The sequence below is a fragment of the Falco biarmicus genome, chromosome 14, assembly GCF_023638135.1.
Source record: "Falco biarmicus isolate bFalBia1 chromosome 14, bFalBia1.pri, whole genome shotgun sequence".
Lineage (NCBI taxonomy): Eukaryota > Metazoa > Chordata > Aves > Falconiformes > Falconidae > Falco > Falco biarmicus.
In genome coordinates, this window is record NC_079301.1 from 5,215,232 (window position 1) to 5,236,704 (window position 21,473).

General features: G+C 35.9%; 1 protein-coding gene across 3 annotated transcripts in view; it reads left to right on the top strand.

Annotated features, from left to right (window-relative positions):
- PCDH11X (protocadherin 11 X-linked) overlaps positions 1-21,473 on the top strand; it is a 508,267-nt gene that overhangs the window by 58,582 nt on the left and 428,212 nt on the right. For 2 of the 3 annotated variants that reach the window (XM_056360034.1, XM_056360036.1), the window contains exons 3-4: positions 15,723-15,770; positions 18,883-21,369. In XM_056360034.1, the coding sequence (XP_056216009.1) occupies positions 15,723-15,770; positions 18,883-21,369 (2,535 nt within the window). The remainder of the gene's footprint in view (positions 1-15,722; positions 15,771-18,882; positions 21,370-21,473) is intronic. The other variant, XM_056360035.1, reaches the window with a different exon arrangement.

The window sequence follows — 21,473 nt, forward strand, 5'->3', positions numbered from 1 at the left end:
AATTACCATCTGAAGCGACAAGAATTTTAGCAGTCCCTTGAAGATTTACAAATACTGCTTACTGAGATGGCCGACTGCACAAATAGTTGATGTTTGTAAAACTTACCTTACTTCCTCTAATATAAATTTGTAGAGGTTGAAGTGCCATTCCATATTTCTGTTAAATCTTGAAATTACTGATTTTTAAAATGGAAAATACTTGATTTGCATTTTTAGAGCTGTGAATTAGTGCCTCTAAGTAGATAAAACTGTACTACTTACGGGTGGTACTGAGTCAAGGTAATTGCTGCTTGTTGGTTGATACAAGGCTCCTTTAGGGTGGTTTATGGCATTATTACTGTAGAACTGTCAGGTTCCATTATCCTGACATCCCTTTGGGGGATTGACTGAAGACTGGAGGAGAAAGTCTTGCTTCCAGGCATAGTAAGTTCAGTGAGTTAGGGTGAGGGACAAGTTGGTGTATCTTTTTGCATTCAAGGCTCTGAATTTCACACTAGCTGTCATGGAACAATAATATATAACTTAGCATGTCTCTGTGTGGGAAGGATGATAGACTCGAGCTGGAAGGCACAAATCTGTCAAATGGAGACCTTCACTTCATCTATCTTATATGAATATTATCTTTTGCTTATGTCCAGACAGATCAGTATGCTAGTTAACACAGATGTGGTGATGCTTTCTGAGCATAATAGACTAAGGATTTGTTTACATGGTCCTCTTGAAACCAAGTATATAGACAACACTTAGAAATTAATACTTTCCCAAAATAGATTGAGTAAAAACTTCAGTTTTATTTATATGGAAAGAAATTGCCAATTACGCTATCTATAATGCTCTCAACAGTAAACCACAATAAAAGCAGTAACAAAACCCCCATGTGTCTCAATATTATAGTTTGGATTACATATATGCATGGTATTGAAACTGCAAGTATACAACATCAAACAAAGTTAAAAAAAGTGTGTTGTATTAAGAGTTACACTGAAGTATCCTCACATGAATGGCTAATTTTTAGGTTTACAATGGCAATGCAGTGCACCTCTGAGGCAAATTTATAGAAAAATGTTAAAGGTCATGTTCAAATTCAGTTCACTCATATTTCATGGTCACCTTAGTTTTCAATGCTTAATTTTGTTCTTTTAAAACCTTTACACGTTGCCAAAAATTCTAATGTTGGTAATATTTGAATTGACTACAGGTGTAAAACACATGACAGAAACTGTTTTCAGTGTCGTTTGTGTGTTACAGCTTATAAATAGTCTCATTCACTGAACTTTCTGAAATTCTTTGAATGTTCCACATAAGCAGCAGTGTACTGAAAACTTCTTGCCCTTTTCTGTAGGTTTAGATGCTGGCGATGGTTATCTGGAGGACAGGGTTGGGGTTTGTTGTTGGTGTGTGTTTTGGTTTTTTGTTGGTTTTTTTTTTTCTGTGTGTGTGTGGTTTTTTTTGTTGTTGTTAAATGTGCTTACTTAGTTTCAGATAGCTGTATCTTATGAGCTACTTGGAGGAAAGAAAGAAATCAAGTGTTACATCTCTATACTGATTAATTGCAAAAATTATTGGCTAAATATTTCATAAGTGCAGACAAACAAATTATCTAGGAAGATCTCTGAAAGTTAAAACTGGAGTAACGATTGAGTTTTTACTTGATCAAGACTTCAATTTCAGTAGAAGCTGCCTTGAACTTTTCCTTGTGTTAGGCTTGTCATAAAATCCTCCTCAGTTTCAGACGGTAGGAAACTATTATTTTTATTTGACTTGACTTCTCTATTTTCTCCTTTCTACAAGACGCAAGCAAGAAGATAACAGTTTTAATTGGATATCACTACAGAGTATGATGTTTGTTACAGTTGCACGTAGATTTCTTGTCTATAATTATGTCACTACTTGGAAAAAAGAATTTGCGTTAGGTTAGTAGAAATGCACGCTGTCTCTCAACATATTTCACGCTCTTCCTTGGGGCTATATTAAAAATATATATGTAAGTAAAAAAATGTAAATTGAAATTTTAATTTTTGCAGCTATCATTAGCTTTCCTCATCACAATCTAACATTGAAGTGCAGTCTTTGAAAAATCAGTACCTTCACAGTCTAAAATGAAATAAACTTCTCAGTGCCTTTGAGGACTAAATGCTTTTATCAATTATAGAAGCAGCTCTTGATCATTGCTTAACCCATATATGCAGGTTTTTAAAATCAGAACAGTTTTGAAACCTGTATCTAGAGATGAACACCAAATTAGCCACAGAAGTACGCTGGTGAAGAGGACAACATTGCTACATGCTTTCCTAATGTATTAAGACATTCTAACTGCCTTACAGTGTCAAGAAAAGTGCAAAGATAGAGAAGGGTGAGGAATTCAGCAGACCTCTGCTAAGTTTTCATGACTTGATGATGATTCTCAGACAACTTGCAAGAATTTCAGACCCTCAGATTTCATCACCTGTTTCCATTTGCCATTGTTTTTATAGTGCCCTAACCTGTGTGTCATTCCAACAAGGTAGCAGTTATTTGCTACCAGATACAGCTGGCAGGATCCACAGAGATCTTGCAGCCATCCAAGAAGTGTATAAGCCTGTTCTTGAATCTGTGATAAGTCACCTGACTCCTTTGAGTGTCTCTTTCTTGTGCTTTTGAAAATTTGTCTGTCCTACTTGCTTTGCATAGATCAGGGCCCTCCAAAATATTCAGGGATCAAATATGGCCTTCAGGTTTCTGGCTGTTACCTTTCCCCAGATATGATAGGTGAGAAAGGCGCTAATGAATTACCTCTTCTGGGAACTTTTTCTCAGGTGCAGTAGAAGAAATAATTGTGGCTTAGCATATATGTGTATTTCGCAATTTTATATATGTGCCATCTTTTTGTTCTGACAGGTTGCTAACAGTGCACTTAAGACAAATTATACTGCACCCATAATCTTTACTACTGTCTTGAAATCTACAGTATTTTAAAGACTATATTTTTTATGTCACAAAGGAAACGGGTAGGAGCCTTTTCAAAATACCCTGCGAGTTTACCACCATTGTGCTGGTGTGTGCATATATATATATATATAATTTTATTTTTTGTGTGTATGTGTTCACTGTCAGTATCTGTGAATAATGATGTTTCTTTCCGGCCCCTATTTTTACCTTTAAGGAATGACCTAACATAGGTAATTTTTTTTCTTTTAATTTTTGAACTTCAGACCATTTATTTATTAATTATGTTACTGATACTGACTTTGTTTTTCTGCTTGATATAGTAGCCATCACCAATGTGTCCAACAGAATTTTTGAAGTGTTTGGTAATTTTCTTAGTTAATAATTTTGTTAGTAAACTTGTTTATTACTAAATAAGAACCTTATTACTAAAGATTGCAAGAGCTGTCACCATCCATGTGTGAAATATACTAGTTCTAAAGACCATTTTTTGGGGGTTTTTTGACCAAATTAAAGATAATTATCACAAGTTCTAGAAGAAAATTAACTAATTGTACTCAGTATTGTTGCATGGAATGTAAAAGTTCTTTGGGTCCGTAGTAATTCTAGTTTCAGAATAATCTTGTGAATTTGATCTTTTTTTCCTTGCTGCTTTTAGTCATTTTAATAGATGCAGCAATACATATTTTACTTGTATTAGGGATGACTGTTGTGAGAAACCTTGAGCTAGGTGTACAGGAGACTGCATGCAGATAAACTTATTCCAATTATTATTAACAGTTCCAAGTTAGTCATTAATAGTTGTCTCTTTCACATTACGTATGACGCAATAAAAAAGTAGTATTTTTTAAATGTTTAGTAAAGAAAAGAAAAAGGGAATGATAATATTCAGAAAATGTTCAGATTTTTGTGTCATCCAACTTACTTTTCCATGACCTCTGTTTTTGGGAGGGATGAAGATTTCCAATTTCAAAGATATGTTTGAAAATAGGAGAGACAGTAACAGTTTTTCCTGCCTTTAGTTCTACACTTTAGAATATTAAAGAAGCTTTTACAATACTAATGTGTTCTTGATTTTAATTTTGCTTTTACCTTTCTATTATTGAATGTTAGTGAAAGAGTTTTAAACATTCCTAGCTGGTTTTCCCCCAAATACACTGTATGTAATGCATTTCCTCTTTTTAAGAGGAAGTACAGGGAGGAGAGAAAGGTAAGTCCAAAATTACATTCTTTCAGCTATCAAATAATACATTTAAATCAAGTGTCACCATGGATCGGTGGCACTTGACTGCATTAGTGTGGTTATTTTTATTCCTGAAAGAAAGGTTTATTACAAAGTAATTTATATTCTGCAGCCTGGCAATATAATTGGTCTGAACATTGAAGTCCTGTAGAGCTTTTGAAGCTTGGACATGTAGTAAGGAGCATTTCAGACAATTTTAAAGAAACAAAAAGCAACATTGGTAAAAGGAATGAATTCTGAGTCATCAGCTGTCAGTATAGAAATACATTTTTCTCACATTGTGTTATAATTGCTCGCTCTATTAATGTGATGTGTATTACTGCTTTGGTTATTGCTGATGTTCCAAAGTCAGATAATTGTAGTTTTTTCTCTTTGCTTTATCATTCTCCCCCCACCTTTTCTTTTTCTTTTCAGTCAGAATGTTCCTGTCTGTGCTTTTCAGAATGGGATACTTTATGGCTTTTCACTTTGAGATTACTTTTTCCTCGTCATTTTAACTGCAACCATATACTTTTCATCATTTCCATTACCGAATTTTCAAACCTATTTGTTGTAGCATGTTTAAAGGTATAAACAAAGTAGTAGCTTCTAGTTTTTTTTCCTATCCAGTTTTCCATGTAACTTCAATATTGGTATTTTCCATTGGTGAATTGACCTTTGTATGGAAAGCCAGCACAATGTATGAATACCATAATTTGAAAGCCAGTCTTTCAAATAGACCGTAAAAGATTGTTAGAACTTTCCTGCTTTCCATCAGTGTTGCACACCATTTATTGTTTGAAATATCCATGCAATGAATATCCAAGATACTTGCTATGCTTGTAAAATACCAGAACATGAATCAGTGCCTTGAAGTTTACAGATCACCTAGTTCTCTGTAAGACTTTACATTAATTTAATGACTTTTTTTAACTTCTGAAGTAGTCCTGTAGTTGTCTGATACATATAAGAAGATGTCACTTGAAAAAATTAAGCCTTTAATTGCCAGCGTCATTTGGAGTTCATGACAATTAAGTTAAATGCCTAATTGGACCTTGGACAAAGTTAAGGGGGGGGGGGGGGGAATCGTTAGTGTGTATTTAATATCTGCTTCTGATGTTTGGTTTCTTTTATTAATCAGATTTTGATGTGCATTGTGTTAAGACTTTATGACCTTTGCTGTACATTTTCACATATGGAACTTAGCTGGGCTGTTGTCTTCTCAGTCTTGCCTTGTCTCTGTTTTCAGTCTCAAATAGTTACCTTGGCCAGCCTGGTTGTTTTGGGTCTGTGCTAACCAGTGACAGGAATAGACAGCAAGGACAGTGATATAACCTCTTGTTTCTGTGGTGGTTTTTGCTTTCAAGTTTGCTTGTGAAGGTGGGTTCCAAGAAGGTAAAAGTGTGTGAATTTCAGTCGTAAGGGAAACATAAACATTGTTTTAAAAAAATGCAAATGATCAAAGAGTGAATACATAAACAGAAAGACCATTCCAATGGTCTCTCTTTTTGTATTGTGGTTTATGAATGGCAGGATGATTATTATGACAATTTACAATGTTTATGACTTCTATAAAAGGTCAAGTTTATCACCATTCTTTCTACTAACTTTGGGAGAGAATAAATGAGCAATCTGAATATTTTTTTACTTTTTATGTAGAGCAACGCTATGTGAGAAATAGTGGCATTTTCTAAAAGGTTGCAATTGACTTGAAAATCCTGTTCTCATTTTTTAAATGGTATCTAAACCAGTATTATTTGTGCTTTGGTGGTGTTTTCTGTAACACATGTGCTCTGTACCCTGGTGATGTGATCTTTGAGGGCCACTGAACTTGTGAGATTTGAGTCCTTGTGGCTTTGTTACTGGTCTGCAGAGTAGTTGTGAGTGAGTCACTTCTGCCTCAGTTTCCTTATCGGTAAGTGATATGAATGATGCTGACTTGACCTGAGAATGGGCTTGCTGAATGAAAATTTGTTTCATCTGATCTTGTATCCTGTCTCTAACACTTGCTATCAAATACTTAGGAGAGATTGTAAAAAGAGCACAAGCGTATTTTCCAAAGCTATTCCTGAGCTTTCACCAATTTGAGGTTAACAGATTTCTTGTGCAGAAGTGGTGGTTCTGATATTCTTATCTGGATTTTTTTTCTTGTGTGTGGTTTCTCCAGTTAGGTTTTAAACATATTCTGTAAAAATTATAAATGGTATAATGTGAGCATTTGGAATTTTAGCAAAGTTTTAGAACCTACCATCAAGTGACAAGCACTTACTTTAGCTTCTGTTTCCATCATTCCACTGGTGACATTCTTGTACTGTGAAAACAGCACTGTCTTTGAAATATGTTTTGGATACAGTGATGAAGGAATTAAACTTTATTTTACTTAAAAATGTATATAGTTTTTTTCATAAGCTCATGAAGGAGATCTGAAGGTGTGTAAATACATTTTTCACAAAGAAGCATGCTCATTCTATTACATTAAAGTAGAAATAAAATTACTGTGGTTCATATTTGAAATGTATGTGTGCTTGAGCTAATGTGAGAAGTAAAGGCCAGAGATATAAGCAGAATTTTTTCTGCTACCCAGTGGCAGAAAACTTTGTACTACTCAAGGAATAAGGTTTTCTCCTAAGTTTTTCCTATGTTAAGGAACTGGAAGAAGAGTCAAGGCTCTTTAAGAAGCTAATTTACCTTTGTGGAAGTAAAGCCTGAGGGTTTTAGATGCTTCCATATCCATGATTAGTTTTGATAATAACTTCAAAATTATTTGATTTATAGTTGTATAATTCAATATTCCATTTGGTTGAAAGTCTCACTCCTAGGCTTGAAACCTTTCACAATAATTAATGTGTCAGGGGTGGGTGGTGGGTGGTGAATGTTTGTGCAGTGTGTTTCCTATTCATAGGGAAATGGTGAAACTAGCGGTCTCCTCATTGCTGTTGTAATGTTCAGATAATGCCAGAAGAGTTCTTATAAACAGGAGTGAAGTTTTTTTGAATATTGGTTTGAAGTTCAACTACATACTTGTGACAGCACAGCATGTGCTACAGGGTATTGAGTTTCATGAGCAAGGTAACAAAATTGGTTTTTGTTGCTCAATGCATCTAACAGAAAACTGACTAGTTTAAGTTATGTGCAGTTGGGTTTTTTTCCTTTTTCTTTTTTGTGTGGTTTTTTTCATTCTGTACAAGTGGGTGAAACAAATTTATCTATCAGAAAAGGTTTTAATACAGTAACTTACGCTGTGAGGATCAGGACTTTCTGACATGGTTTGCATTTGAAATATTCAGTATCACAATAAATCAAAAGATACAAGGTCATGCTATAGTGCTCTGTGCTACCTGGCTCTGAAATCACTGAAAACTAAAGAGATACATTAATAGACATATAACTGTGGAATTATTGGTTGGCTTCTCCTGCTAGGCAGCTGTTGGAACTAATCAGATTGTGCCTAAGAGCGTAATAAGGAAAAACTTTAATAATGCTTAGGCCTTTTGGAGGCTCTGTCATTTCAGCTGTCATACTCCTTTCACTAATTTAGTCTAGGTTTGCTGTTTTGTTAAAAGCCGTAATGCTGAATTTTTGAAACAGATCTCATTTGATTTTACGTTTTACAATGTGTTCATCATATACCCACAGTAGGTCTTTTCTTATGGTAACAGTAAAATTAATTGAGGGTGGAAGTAGATTTTTAACTTGTAGGTAGAATGCACAACATTTAGCAACTAGTTTTATAGTGTCGCCTTAGGATTTTGAGATAGCGCTTTAAATTGTGATTCTATGTAACAACTGAAAGCTATTTTGTTGTGGTGAGCAGTCCTGCAGATTTCTGTGAACAAATTGACTCAATCCTTCCATGGAGAGTACTTGTTTTATCTTATTTCAAGTGTGTAAAGGCAGATGTAGTAATGGGTAGAATGTCTAGGCATGTTTTAAAAATAGTAGTATTGTGCCTAACTTTTAATTTAAAATCAAGTATTCGTTTAACTCATTGCCTCATAAATAGAAGAAAGTCAATTTTGTAGCTTAATAACAAATACATGCAAGAATCCTAACAATACATGAAACCCTTTAAAATAAAGAAATAAAAATGAAGTAAGTGTAAAAATCAAGGTATAGGGTTAAGTCTTTGTGTCTGAGTTAAAAATCATTTAAAGAGTGTTTAGGTTAAATTGTTGGAGGTGTGTTTCATTTTCCATGCTGATAGATAGTTTCCCAGTTGGTGGAGATAAGTTAACATGGTTTTGCTGGAATTTAGATTGATGTATTTTAGTAGTTTTGGTTTGGTAGATTCAGTTGTTTAGATCACATTTTTAGAATGTGAAGGCTAAACTTGGCATTAAATTATTTGTGGCATGTTACCTTCCCCAGAGGGTGCTTCCTTAAAACCGCTTTCCTAGTTCTAACCTGTATTTGGCTGAGAGATGCTGTTTTTGTCAGCAGGTGTCTCAAAACAAGATTAAGTCAATGGGTATTGCAATGGTTCTTTAACCTCAGGTTATTATTATTATAGTGGGGTAGTTACGAAGAGTCTAGGAAATTTCTGTAGTTCTTGTTTGCCACACTAACACCTTGGTAGTTGAAATCATGTTGGTTGCCCCAAAAACTGTTGGTGTTTTCCACTAAGGAGGAGTCTACCGGTCCATTTTCTGTGTGCATGTTATGAAGTTTTACTGTACCACAAACAGTATGTGCACTGTTGTTTGGAAACGTCTGTTTTAAGACAGTAAATTAACCTCAGGACAGAACTTTGAGTGGATCCAGACCTGGGAAAGCTTGCTTCTTCCTCTGACTTGGATTATGTGAGTTGTTACTGGGCAGAAATGACTTCAACTATCTTTCCTTAATTTGTTTTTTCTGGAATAGTACAGCCTGTGTGATGTCAGTCCTATTGCTAAATAACACTTCAGCTATTTTGTTTATTCTGGTGTTAGCTTTCCTGTTTCCCATCATCTTACTTTTATTGCTAAGATTAACCGCTCTGCAATATTTCTCTTGAATTGTGGGAGAGCCTGTCTCAGACTCAGAGGATAGTTAGCTCACAATTTATTGGAGGATACATGTCACCTGATGGGACTAATTTAGATCTTTGCAAAGGGAGATGGATATGATATTTACCTTCTGAAGCTGGTATTCTTCATGCTTAAATGTTGGCTTATTGTGTTCTGGGGTGTGGTTGTTGGTTTTTTTTTTTTTAATGTTGCTTCCTATTGAAGGAAAAATCCCTGCTCATTAGCCAAAATTTGTAATGTATATACAAAACTGAATTGCTTCTAGAGAACATAAACAGTGAACAAATTTGAGCAGAAAAGCTGGAGTGGAATGATGTATGTTTGGTGTTTCCCCTGTAAATGTGCCATTCTGTTAGTCTTAATTTTATTTGCTTTCTTGTGGATCAATTTATCAATTTCATCATTGATTCCAAGTCTGAGAAATAGCACAAGTGTATTAGCGTGAAAGTGGAATTTTGTTTTTGTTTTTAGGAATTAATTTATTCTTGCGTATAACTAACTATGAAAGTATGTATCAAATATCCTTTTAAGATTTTTGATCCCAAAAAACTCACAGGGAAGCTGTTTTTAGGAATATAACTTACTCTAGATAAAGTCATGACAGTTTATATACTAGAACTTCTAATACATACAGGTAGCATGAGGTTTCTTTTCCAAACTAACTTCCAGAGTCAAGTTACTGCCTTACAGTAAGAAAATGTTTCTTCGTTTTTATCTTACTTTTGTTCTACTGATTCAGATAAATAAGAGTCAGTAACACAGGAGGAGGAAGACAAGTTGTCTTCCTGATAAATCCTGCACCAAAGATACATTTTTGGTTTATCCCCTCCATTCCCTGATCAATGTGGTGAAAAGACTTATTTAATGAGTTTTAGAATTCAGTCTCTCTGGAATGATTTTTAGTACATACTGTCACTCTGTACATCTTCCCAGCAACTTTCTCTAATTTGTTACTTTGAAATTGCAGTATTATTTATTATCTTCCAATGTGTAGTGAAGTGGTGTCTTGCACTTATGTCATGGACTTCCACAGTTTAATATGGTAGTTCCACTGTTATTTTCTCAGAATAATAAGGATAAGTTTTCAGTCTTTGAAAAAAAAAACCAAAAACAAAAAAAAGCTTCATTTCTTTCAAAAGTAAAAACGATCCTGTGGTAGTTAAATGTCCCACACAAACTTTTTCTCCTTCTGAGTTTTACAAAACATGTTTTTTTTTAAAAAATATTTTTATTTACAAGAGATGGAGGTGGGGTGGGGTGAGAGTGTATGTGAGATACTCGTGCCATTCAGATGAAAATGTCAATGTTTTTTCCTGAAAGTGTAATCATAAAGGGAAGATATGGTGGTTTTGCTCACAGCTGAACTAAAGTTTCAAAGGGCTTCAGATCAAATAAGATATCTTGCTAAGTAACTTCTTCTAAAAACTACAGCATCAGAGGTTAGGACATGGATTTGTCTTAATGAAGGTACCATATATTTAAAGAAGTCATGCATGTTAGCTGAAATTTTGGGTATGTGTATAAAAGAGGGAATGAAGATGATTACATTAATGAACATTGGTTTGCAAATACTGTACTCTTTTTTTTTTTTAACAACAGACAGGTTTTCTATCTATTTTATTCTTTTGTTTTTCTGTTTGTTACAAGCCAAACCCATATGTATCCATCAGCCCCAGTTGCCACTGAAATTGCTGGAAGCTGAGGATGCGGGACAGTCTGCTGTAGAGTAAAGGCATTTTCAGAAATGTCTCTGTTGTTTGTTTTCCTGTGTACAAGTGGCTGTCAGTTTTAATCTCCTTCTGCTTGAAAGTACTGATGTGGTTATAGAGCAAGTAGTGAATAGGAGGGCATTACAGGTTCAACCTGCTCCAACACCCAGTCAGCATTCATCTGAGAGCTCTAAAATGTGTGATTAGGAGCCTAAGATACCTTGTTTGGCTGTCAAAGCAAAATGAGGTTGTAATTTAGGAGCTGTTCTGGACAACAATACGGAACTCTTAGCTGTTACCTCCAAAAACAGAGTGATGCATTAGAGAATTACATAAAGCATGTACTGATTTATTTCTTGTGTTTAGAGATACTGTGTTCTATTCCTGTTGCTGTTCCCAGCTAGGAAATTGAGAAAATGTGTAATTGTCACACATATAATGCAAATACCAAAATTTAGTTGTTGAACATATTGTTGCCTAATATAAATCCTAATTTGTTTCTTCATTATATGTTTATAGTGTGACTCCAAAGACAGAACATACTGAGGGACAAGTCAGGTACCAGGACCTTTAGTTGTGGAAACATGAGAATTCAGAGCAAAGCTCAAACATATTTAATATGTTGATTTGCATACCTTCAGGTGTGTTGAAAATGTTTCCTGTTCAATAGGATGTTTGTGAATATTTCTGAATAAGTGTAAGAGAGGAAATTGAGAGGGGAGTTACTACCCTAATTGCCTTGCCTGCAGCTATTGCCCTCTTCTTGTTTTGGGGAGAGCGCCTCTAAATGAAAGAACTTCTGTTCAAAGTTTTAAATTCTAAAGCTTAGTTTCTAAAGTTCTATTTTAAAACATGGTTGGTAATTCAGAAGTGTCTGCTCTTTCAGTCAAGCTACAAACCTCGGACAACTGATAAAATGTCTCTGTACTTCAATTTCCCATTTTTAGGTAGTGGTACAACTATTTATATAGCAGGAGTATTGTGAAGATAAGTTCCTTACATTTCTGTGGTGCAGCTGCATATTTTGCTGAAATATATAATTGTATGTCTACGGTACATTGTGCAAGACTGATCAGGTGACAGCCCAGGTTCTGTTGCTATTTTTTTGTAAGCAATTATCTTGGTAAATTTTTACATCATGTTAATTCAGTAATGTGGATACACCATTCCTCCTACCCTAGTTTGCAGTGGTATATGAAATGAATTTTTATTAAAAGTTTTGGGGTGGTTTGTTTTTAATCTGTGGTTCAAAAGATCAGTTAATTTCCTAAAAAAAAAAAAAAAAAAAAAAAAGAGAGAGAGAGAAGTTGAAGCTGTATTTCAAGCATTTCAGAGGCTGACATTGTAATAGGGGAAGAGAGTAACTCTTCAAACTACTTTCCAGCTCTCCATGTTCTGTCCCTTGTAAACCCTGTAGATTAAAGTGTTTGATACATTTTAGATATGGAGTTTCAGGTGTGTTTTAAGTGTAGATTGGAGAAATCAGGGCAGCAAAAAGTAAATATATAAAAAATGTAGTATTCACTGTTTTTAAATTGTTTCTTCTTAAAGGAGGTGAACGTGTTATAATAAATATGTTCTAAGAATTGAATGCCAAGAATTGAGGACACAAAAATATTCCATCTTAGAAAAATATTACCTAAATTATCGATCTATGTTAAATCTACCCATCTTAGATAATAAAGTTGACAGTGTACAAAATATGACAAGATTGAAAGGTACTCCTTACAGAAAGGAACAAATCATCCAGGATTAAGGAGGCTTAAGTGATGTAATTGCTAGAACTGTTTCAGTCTTTTTGTAGTAACATTAAATTCAGATTTCCAAGGAAGTAATTTTGGTTTAGGTATACTTCCTAGCCACCTTCGTTTTCAGCACATCAGTATTAAATGCCTTGGTTGTCTGCTTCTTCATTCCATTTTATATTTTTTAGTGTTCCTTTCCAATGTGGAATGGTTCATTAGCTTCCTTATGTTCCACTGATCCCATCTACAGCATTTTGCTTTCTTTCTGCTTCATAGGATGAATAAGGTTTTGCATGCAGTTGTATACATGGGGAGGAAATATTTAGCAGTGTTTTACATTTATAGAAGCTCTTTTATAATTGGAGGTGGCAAAATAGCAAGTTATGATGTAGACATTGCTAAGAAATGTCGTCCCTAATTTTTATGTAGGAATGGAGCTGATTAGGATTATGAATACACAAAATTCACTTTAGGTTCATGCATGATTGGAAGCTTCCAAGGCCTATTTTTACTGTGGATTTGAATGTGTAAGTTCAGTTTATTCAGAGCTAAGCTTTGGCTTGCTTCAAAGGAAACCATGTGAAACAGTGTGTGATACTGACAAAAAAAACCATAAAATGAACAAAACTCGTAGCAATCTTGGCCTGCAAATTGAAAAGTCTGTAGTTGTTTTGACAAACAGCTAATGTTTCAAATATGTAAGCAACTTTGCATCTGCTGAGTTTTGCATTATAAACATCTTACCTTTGTAATTTTCTTTTCTTATTTTGAGATACTGTCACTCAGTTTTGAAGGTAACCATTGCTATTAATAACACATTTCATGTAAATTTGGGTTGTAGGATAGTGACTGTGCAGTCTTTAAACAGGACACCTGTCCAGCAGATGTTAATCTAGAATGCTTGAACATGTGAATTGCACACTGTAAGTAATAGCAGACCAGGTACCTTTATTGGAGCTACAACACTTAGGACATATAGATCTGAGTGTACTAATACGCATGTAGTATAGGAAGTTACATCCATTATTACCTATCAGGTAGAATATTTTAGGCTTTATTTAGTATTTAGGGCTTTAGCTTGGCTTTGGGAATTGATGCTTTCATATCAAAAGTATCATTTTTTTAAAAGAAAAATGCAAGTTTAATTTTCAGCTTTTAATAAAAATGCTGTCCCCTGTATAACTGTTGTCAGGTTTCCTGCATTAGGAATTGAAATTGTGCTACTATACTCTTTTCTCATAACTTTGCAGTTATAGAGCAGTTACATATGTCCTGACGCAAAAAGACAAGGAACAGTGGCTGGGATCTATCTTGTAATTGTGCAGGAGACTTGCAAAGGCTTTCTGTATTGGTACATCTGAAATAACTAGGAGTTAGCAAACATGCGTTATTTACTGGACTTCCTGAAAAGATTTTAGGGTCCTTTGGATACAAGGTTACTTAATAACAAAACCTCTGTCGGAAATGCAGTTTCTTTAAATGAATTGTTGAATGACTTTGTAATAGGAAGCTGGTCTTTGTCTTTTTTATTCTTTTTATTTTCTTTTTACCATTTTGTTCGTGTTATTTCTCAATATTGCTGTATTTGGCCTGCTAGAATTTAGTCACTCTAAATCTGCTCATTTTAGATTTAAGGCAGAGTAAGATTTTTAGAAATTATGAAACTGATTTTAAGAGGGTTGTTGACATGTCATAGATACGTGCACTTCTAGCTTGTTGCAATATTAATTGAAATAAGTTACTGTATAACATTAGTAAAAGTTTATTATATGCATGTTCTCTAGCCCTTGACTTTTGTTTAAGATGCAGTGAAACTGAAGACATACATTGTGTAACATGTTCATCATTTACACTGAAGATAAGTATTGATAATAAGTCTAGGGCGAAGTTGTAGACAGAAAACACTGAGCTGCCTTTGGCCTTCTGTCTTTCTCTAAAAGTTCAGAATAGTCGTCTTGAATGAAGATTGAGGACAGTGTTGATCTAGTTTTTGACAGTTAACAAGATATAGTTATTATATACAATTGTATAACTTCTAATGGTTTAAGAAGTAATGACTAATAGACTGTCTTAATTTCATAGTACTTTGTATCACAAGCAATGTTTCTGTAATGTTATTTAGCACAGTATTCTTTCCCTTCCCTAATTCTTTGAGAAATCACTGTATTCTGTCAACTGATCGATCTGCAAGTCTAATTTCATGTATTGGGTGGGCTGAGCCCCACAGCACCCCCACAGCGCTGTGCTTGTACCGGTGGCTGCAGAGGTGGTGATACACACCAGGGGTTTGGCTGCTGCTGAGCCCTGCTCGCACAGCACCAAGGCTGCTCCTCCAACCTGCCCCCTCCCCCACTGGTAGGCTGGCGGGGGGCAGGATCTTGGGAGGGGACACAGCCAGGCCGGCTGACCCAAAGTGACCGGTGGGATATTCCATAGTGTGTGATGTCTGCTCAGATATAAAAGAGGAGGGAGGAGGAAGGGGGGGCATTTGTTATTTATATGACATTTGTCTTCTGGAGCAACCAGTATGCGTACCAAAGCCTGCTTTCCGGGAAGTGGCCGAACATCACCTGCTGATGGGAAGTAGAGAACAACATCTTTTGTTTTCCTTTGCTTCTGTCCATGCATGACTTCTTGCTGTTGCTGCTTCACCTTGACCCACAAGTTTGGGATTTTTTTCCTTCTCTTATTTTCTCCCTCCCTGTTTTGCCAAGGAGGGGAGTGATGGAGCAGCTTGGTGGGTACCTGGCATCTAGCCAAGGTCAACCCACCACAATTCATAAGATGTTGCGAGACATCATGACAACAGACCATGCCACTGTTATGAGCATGAACCAGAAGCTGGACTTTTTTCCTATTCCTTTTGACAATGTTCAGGTAGTCATTACCCTATGGATTTAAGTAAATACTGTGATACTGCAATATATATGTCTAGAGGCAAGTTACATGTAGGCTTCAGGTGCAGTTTGTTACATGCAGTCCTGTCCATAATACTAGAAGCTCTTCTGGCTTGTCACACTAAGTGTCCATGTGTCATTGGTTATGTATTCTTTAATTTACTTAAATGTTACATTTTTAAAAAAACTTTCTAATTTTTTTATTTACATGACAGCCTAAAACATCTCCGAAAAGGACATTTGGATCCATTACAAACGATCAGGTAAATATGTAGTAGGGAGTGTTAAGCAAGAATACTAGTTTAATTATTTCAGAGACTACTGTGTGCATGAATCAGCTGAAAAGAATGTTTTGAAAATTGAATAAGGTAACAGAGTTGCTTATTGCCCTGATAAAGAATTCTCCGATTGGGCCAGAGCCTCTTAAAGCTAATCCTGGCTTCTCAGGTGGCATAACCTTGTTTTGCCTCAAATAGGTTACATTTCTTACACTGTCTTTTTACATTAAAAGAAGTCAACCTTTTTAATTTTGCACTCCTTTCCTTCTGTAGTGGTGTAGATAGTAGCACAGCAGATCGTTTCACCATTAAAATGACTGACTGGTAAAAATATACTATATAAATATTAGCTATGTATTATGCTTTTCTTATAGACTCATACCTTTCCTACTGTAAACAAAACCTTCATATCACTGGGATAATGTGGTGACTGAAGTACAGTTCAGTCCGATGAACAGGCTGACCCTAATGGAAATTTTCACTTCACTGAGGTTTTAATGATGATAGAGCCATTTACTTCAACATGAAGAATTTAATCCTGATGATTTTTCTTCATCTTTCTCTGAGGATTTTTAGCTCTCAATTTCTTTGCTTATGGGGGAGAGTGTTAGATATTTATATTCTTAAAAATATGTTTCTTGAATGTTTCATCATTATTTGTTTTGAGTGTTTAGAATAGGAGAACTGTCCATTCTTAAAAAATGCATTTGGTAAAATGCAGCATAATGTCATACCTAAACGTACCCTTAAACAACATGAAATGGGCTTGTTTGAATTAGGAGAAAGTATAACTTCTTATAATTTTTTTTTGGTGTGGTTTCAAAAGATGTATAAACCTGTAATGAACACCAAGAAATACTCTCGGATAATATTTTCCAAGTAAAATATTGTAAAATATTTTTTTTGTAAATATTGAGTAAAATAGAAAATTACTCAAGGGATAGTAATTAAATTGGAAGAGATCTTTGCTTTCTTTTCTGTTTCTCTAGTAGTTTGGTGCAAGTGATGGGGAACTGAAGCTCTTGTATTTTATAGCAAACTTGTATGCTATAATGAAAAATACCTTTCTCATACTTGTAGTTAAAGAAAAGCAGAAATGGATATGCATATGTATAACTGCATGTATTCAAAGTCTGTATGAAGTGTTTGTTGTAGTTGTGGGATCTAATGACAGAATAATCAGTGCCCATCTGTCAACTTGTGTACAAATAAGAAGTAAAAGATAGCTGACAGTGGTTGGTTTGTTTTTTTTTTTTTTTTTTTCTCTAGCTTCTGTTACTTTTTTTCCTGGAAATGTGTATTAAAGCATAAAATATTTAATTAATCATTTCTCAGTAATTATGAAATTTATTGCAAATAAGTTCTAGCCAGATTGAAGATGAAGAGGAAACTCGCACTCCGCCATCATGAAGAGATCAGCATAGAATTACCATTCTAAAATGTAACCTAATTGGTTCAAAATTTATGTCTTGATTTAGAAACAATTTGCAAGACTTATATTTTTATATGCCTTCTGCTAAAGAATCCAAAGCGGGATTTGTTTTATTGTTTCATAGTGTGTTTCAGTTCACTTTAGACTGTACCTAGTTGCAACTTTATGTTAGAAATACTGTGCATGTGGCACGGTAATTTTTGACATGTGGATAAATAGTTCTTTTCCATGAAATAAATGATTACTTATGAAGGGTCAGATTTTGGCTTTGAGAAAACAAATCAATAAAAGGGTACAGCCTTACACAGAAGTAGACACATAAATGCATTCACTTAATGGGGGGTAGTAGGATACAGTGAATACAGATCTTTTACAAGTAATGAGAAATAAGGAACCTTGCACTCCGGGAAAATTTCCTTTCCCTTTGGTCTGAAGTGTCTCAAATCAGTTTAGAACACATATACAATTACATGAGTAAAGGTGAAAGACAAGAGCAATAAACAGAAAGAGCCGGGCTGGAGGCAGTTGTTTATTATTACAAGTATCATACATAAAAAGAAAATCCTAGTCAGCATCTTTATTGATGCCGCCTTTTTCTGGTCATCCTACACATTTGGCTTTAGTGATCTGCATTCTAGCTCTGCCCTTCTGGAATTTATGGCTGGAAAATTGTCTTTATAGCCTTTCTTCCTCTGAAGGGTGAGAGATGTGGTGAGATAAGAGAGTAACAGTGATATTCTTAACTCCTGCTTGGCTGAAGAGACAGCAGAATAGGAACCTAGTTCTAGATTCCAGTTTTTTATTTTGGGAGACTACTTTTTCAGCACTATTGTTTTAAAAGAAGCTGTGTTTGTGCAATAGATACAGCATTTCTTCACAATTGTAAGGACATCAGTTATTCAACAAACCCCATGGAAGAAAAAATAATCACTATTTTTAAATTGATCTCATAGTTCTGTGGTTTATTTTTTGTTGTTGTTAATGGAAGTAGATCTTTCTCACTGGGATTTTCACTAGAAATATAAAATATGTCTTGATGAAGAAAGGAGTAGTTTCAATGAGTTTTAAAATATATTTCTAATAAATTATTATGATTTAATTTTGTCTGTACCATCTAACACCTGACTTTTATAATAAGCCCCTCTTCAATCATGGTATTGTTTTTTTATGCTAATGAATTCAGATATGTCCAGAGTTGCTCCAAGAAAAGAGAAAGTCCTTTTATCTTGTTTTCTATGAAATTGAATATTGGTTTAGGTCTTCCAGTGTATGCATACTGTCTTGCCTTTGGATGTGGCTGAACTTCGGCTTCATTCCTCTTTTCCATGCTCATACAATAGAGAAGCCAAATTACATCTGTCCAGGAATTTAGTAACTTTGCAGTAAAAATAAAGTGTTTAACAAAACACTCTGCTGTCCCCTCCCTGCTCTCCATTTTTCTTAAGTATCCATTTCCTCCTGTGTTTGTTCTGAAGCTTTCTTTAAGCCTTGGAGCTTAAAGCAAAATTGGGTATTGCAAAATATAGGTAAATATATAAGTGTATATTCCTGTTTACAGTATATATATAAAATATATATTCCATGATAATTTCAGAATATTTAATGAGATGTTTTTTTATTTAAATACACTGTCTTCCTAAAGTATGCTCTTCTTGTGTCTTCCAGGGTCAAAATGTATTTGGTCTTGATATAACTGAGACACCTGAGGGAGATAAGTGGCCTCAACTGATTGTCCAACAGATCCTGGATAGGGAGCAGAAGGATACCTATGTGATGAAAATTAAAGTTGAAGATGGTGGAAGCCCTCCAAGATCTAGCACTGCCATCCTGCAAGTCACAGTGACTGATGTGAATGATAATCGCCCAGTCTTCAAAGAGAATGACATTGAAGTCAGTGTTCCAGAAAATGCTCCAGTGGGCACCTCTGTTTCCCAGCTCCATGCCACTGATGCGGACCTGGGCTCAAATGCACAGATCCACTTCTATTTCAGCAATCAGATCTCCAGTTTGGCCAAAAGGCTTTTTGCCATTGATAACACTACTGGCCTCATCACTATAAGAGAACCTCTAGACAGGGAGGAATCTCCTGTACACAAGCTAACTGTTTTGGCCAGTGATGGCAGTTCAACTCCATCAAGAGCAACAGTGACTGTTAATGTCACAGATATTAATGACAACGTCCCATCAATAGACACGAGATACATCATCAATCCGGTGAACGGGACAGTGCTTTTGTCTGAGAAGGCTCCCCTTAATACCAAAATTGCGTTGATAACTGTAATGGACAAGGATGCTGATCTGAATGGGAAAGTTACATGTTTTACAGATCATGATGTTCCTTTTAGGCTAAAGCCAGTGTTTGATAATCAGTTTCTCCTGGAGACAGCCACCTTTCTTGATTATGAAGCCACACGAGAATATGCCATTAAAATAGTGGCTTCAGATTCAGGGAAACCTCCCTTAAACCAGTCTGCGATGCTCCTGATCAAAATTAAAGATGAAAATGACAATGCCCCAGTTTTTACACAGCCCATCATAGGACTTTCCATCCCTGAAAACAATGCTCCTGGTACTCAGCTGACCAAGATAAGTGCAACAGATGCTGACAGCGGGCGCAATGCTGAGATCAGCTATATCCTGGGTTCTGATGCGCCCCCTATTTTTAACCTTGACCGCCGTACAGGCATTCTGACAGCAGTGAGAAAGCTGGACCGAGAAAAGCAAGACAGGTACTCCTTCACTGTGCTGGCTAAGGATAATGGGATGCCACCCTTGCAGACCAATGCTACTGTCACAGTGTCAGTCCTGGATCAGAATGATAACAGCCCTGCTTTCACACATAACGAATATAATTTCTATGTGCCAGAGAACTTACCTATGTATGGCACAGTGGGGCTGATCACAGTTACAGATGCTGACTCAGGAGAGAATGCTGCAGTCACTCTCTCTATATTAAATGGTAGAGATAATTTCATTATAGATCCACTTACTGGTGTAATAAGACCCAATATTACCTTCGATAGGGAACAGCAGGGGTCATACACTTTCCAGGTGAAAGCTGTGGATGGAGGAAGACTGCAGCGTTCCTCAACTGCCAAAGTGACCATCAATGTTGTTGATGTAAATGACAACAGGCCTGTTTTTGTTATTCCTTCATCTAATTATTCATATGAGTTGGTTCCAACATCAGCCAGTCCAGGATCTGTAGTTACTAAAGTCTTTGCAGTTGACAATGACACAGGAATGAATGCAGAGCTCCGCTATAGCATCATAGGTGGGAACTCAAGGGGCTTATTTACAATTGACCAATTAACAGGCAATATTACTTTGAAAGAGAAGGTAATTACATCAGATCATGGCTTGCACAGACTGGTGATAAAAGTCAATGACCTTGGACAGCCGGAGTCTCTTTATACTATAGCTCTTGTGCATTTGTTTGTGAATGAGACTGTTACCAACGGTTCCTATATACAAGAGCTAGTGCGCAGGAATATGGAAACTCCAGTTGGCCAGAATATTGGGGATGGTGAGATAACCCCGCAAACCAATGATTATGTTAAGATCATCATTGCCATTATTGCAGGCACTATGACAGTTATTCTTGTAATTTTTGTTACTGCTTTAGTACGGTGCCGCCAGACACCTAGGCACAAGGTTGTCCAAAAAAACAAGCAGAGTGGTGAATGGGTTTCTCCAAACCAAGAGAATAGGCAGATCAAGAAGAAGAAGAAGAAGAAGAAACGTTCTCCAAAAAGTCTCCTTCTCAACTTTGTGACCATTGAAGAATCCAAGCCTGATGATCCCAGCCACGAGCACATAAATGGCACTTTAGACATTCCTGTAGAGCTGGAAGAACAGACTATGGGAAAATATAACTGGGCCACCACACCAACCACATTTAAGCCTGATAGCCCAGATTTAGCAAAGCACTACAAGTCAGCTTCTCCACAGCCTACCTTTCAAATTAAACCTGAGACTCCTGTACCCCCCAAGAAGCACCATGTCATTCAGGAGCTGCCTCTAGATAACACCTTTGTGGTGGGCTGTGACTCACTTTCCAAGTGCTCATCAAGCAGCTCGGACCCTTACAGTGTTTCTGAATGCAGCTGTCAAGGAGGCTTCAAGACCCCAGGCCCCATACACACCAGACAGGTAATGGACATTTTAATGTGCTCTCTTTTTCCTTCCTTTCTTTGCCATTCCTATAACTCTAGCTCTAAGCACTGCAAAATGGCTTTTTTTGCAAGGTTTAAAAG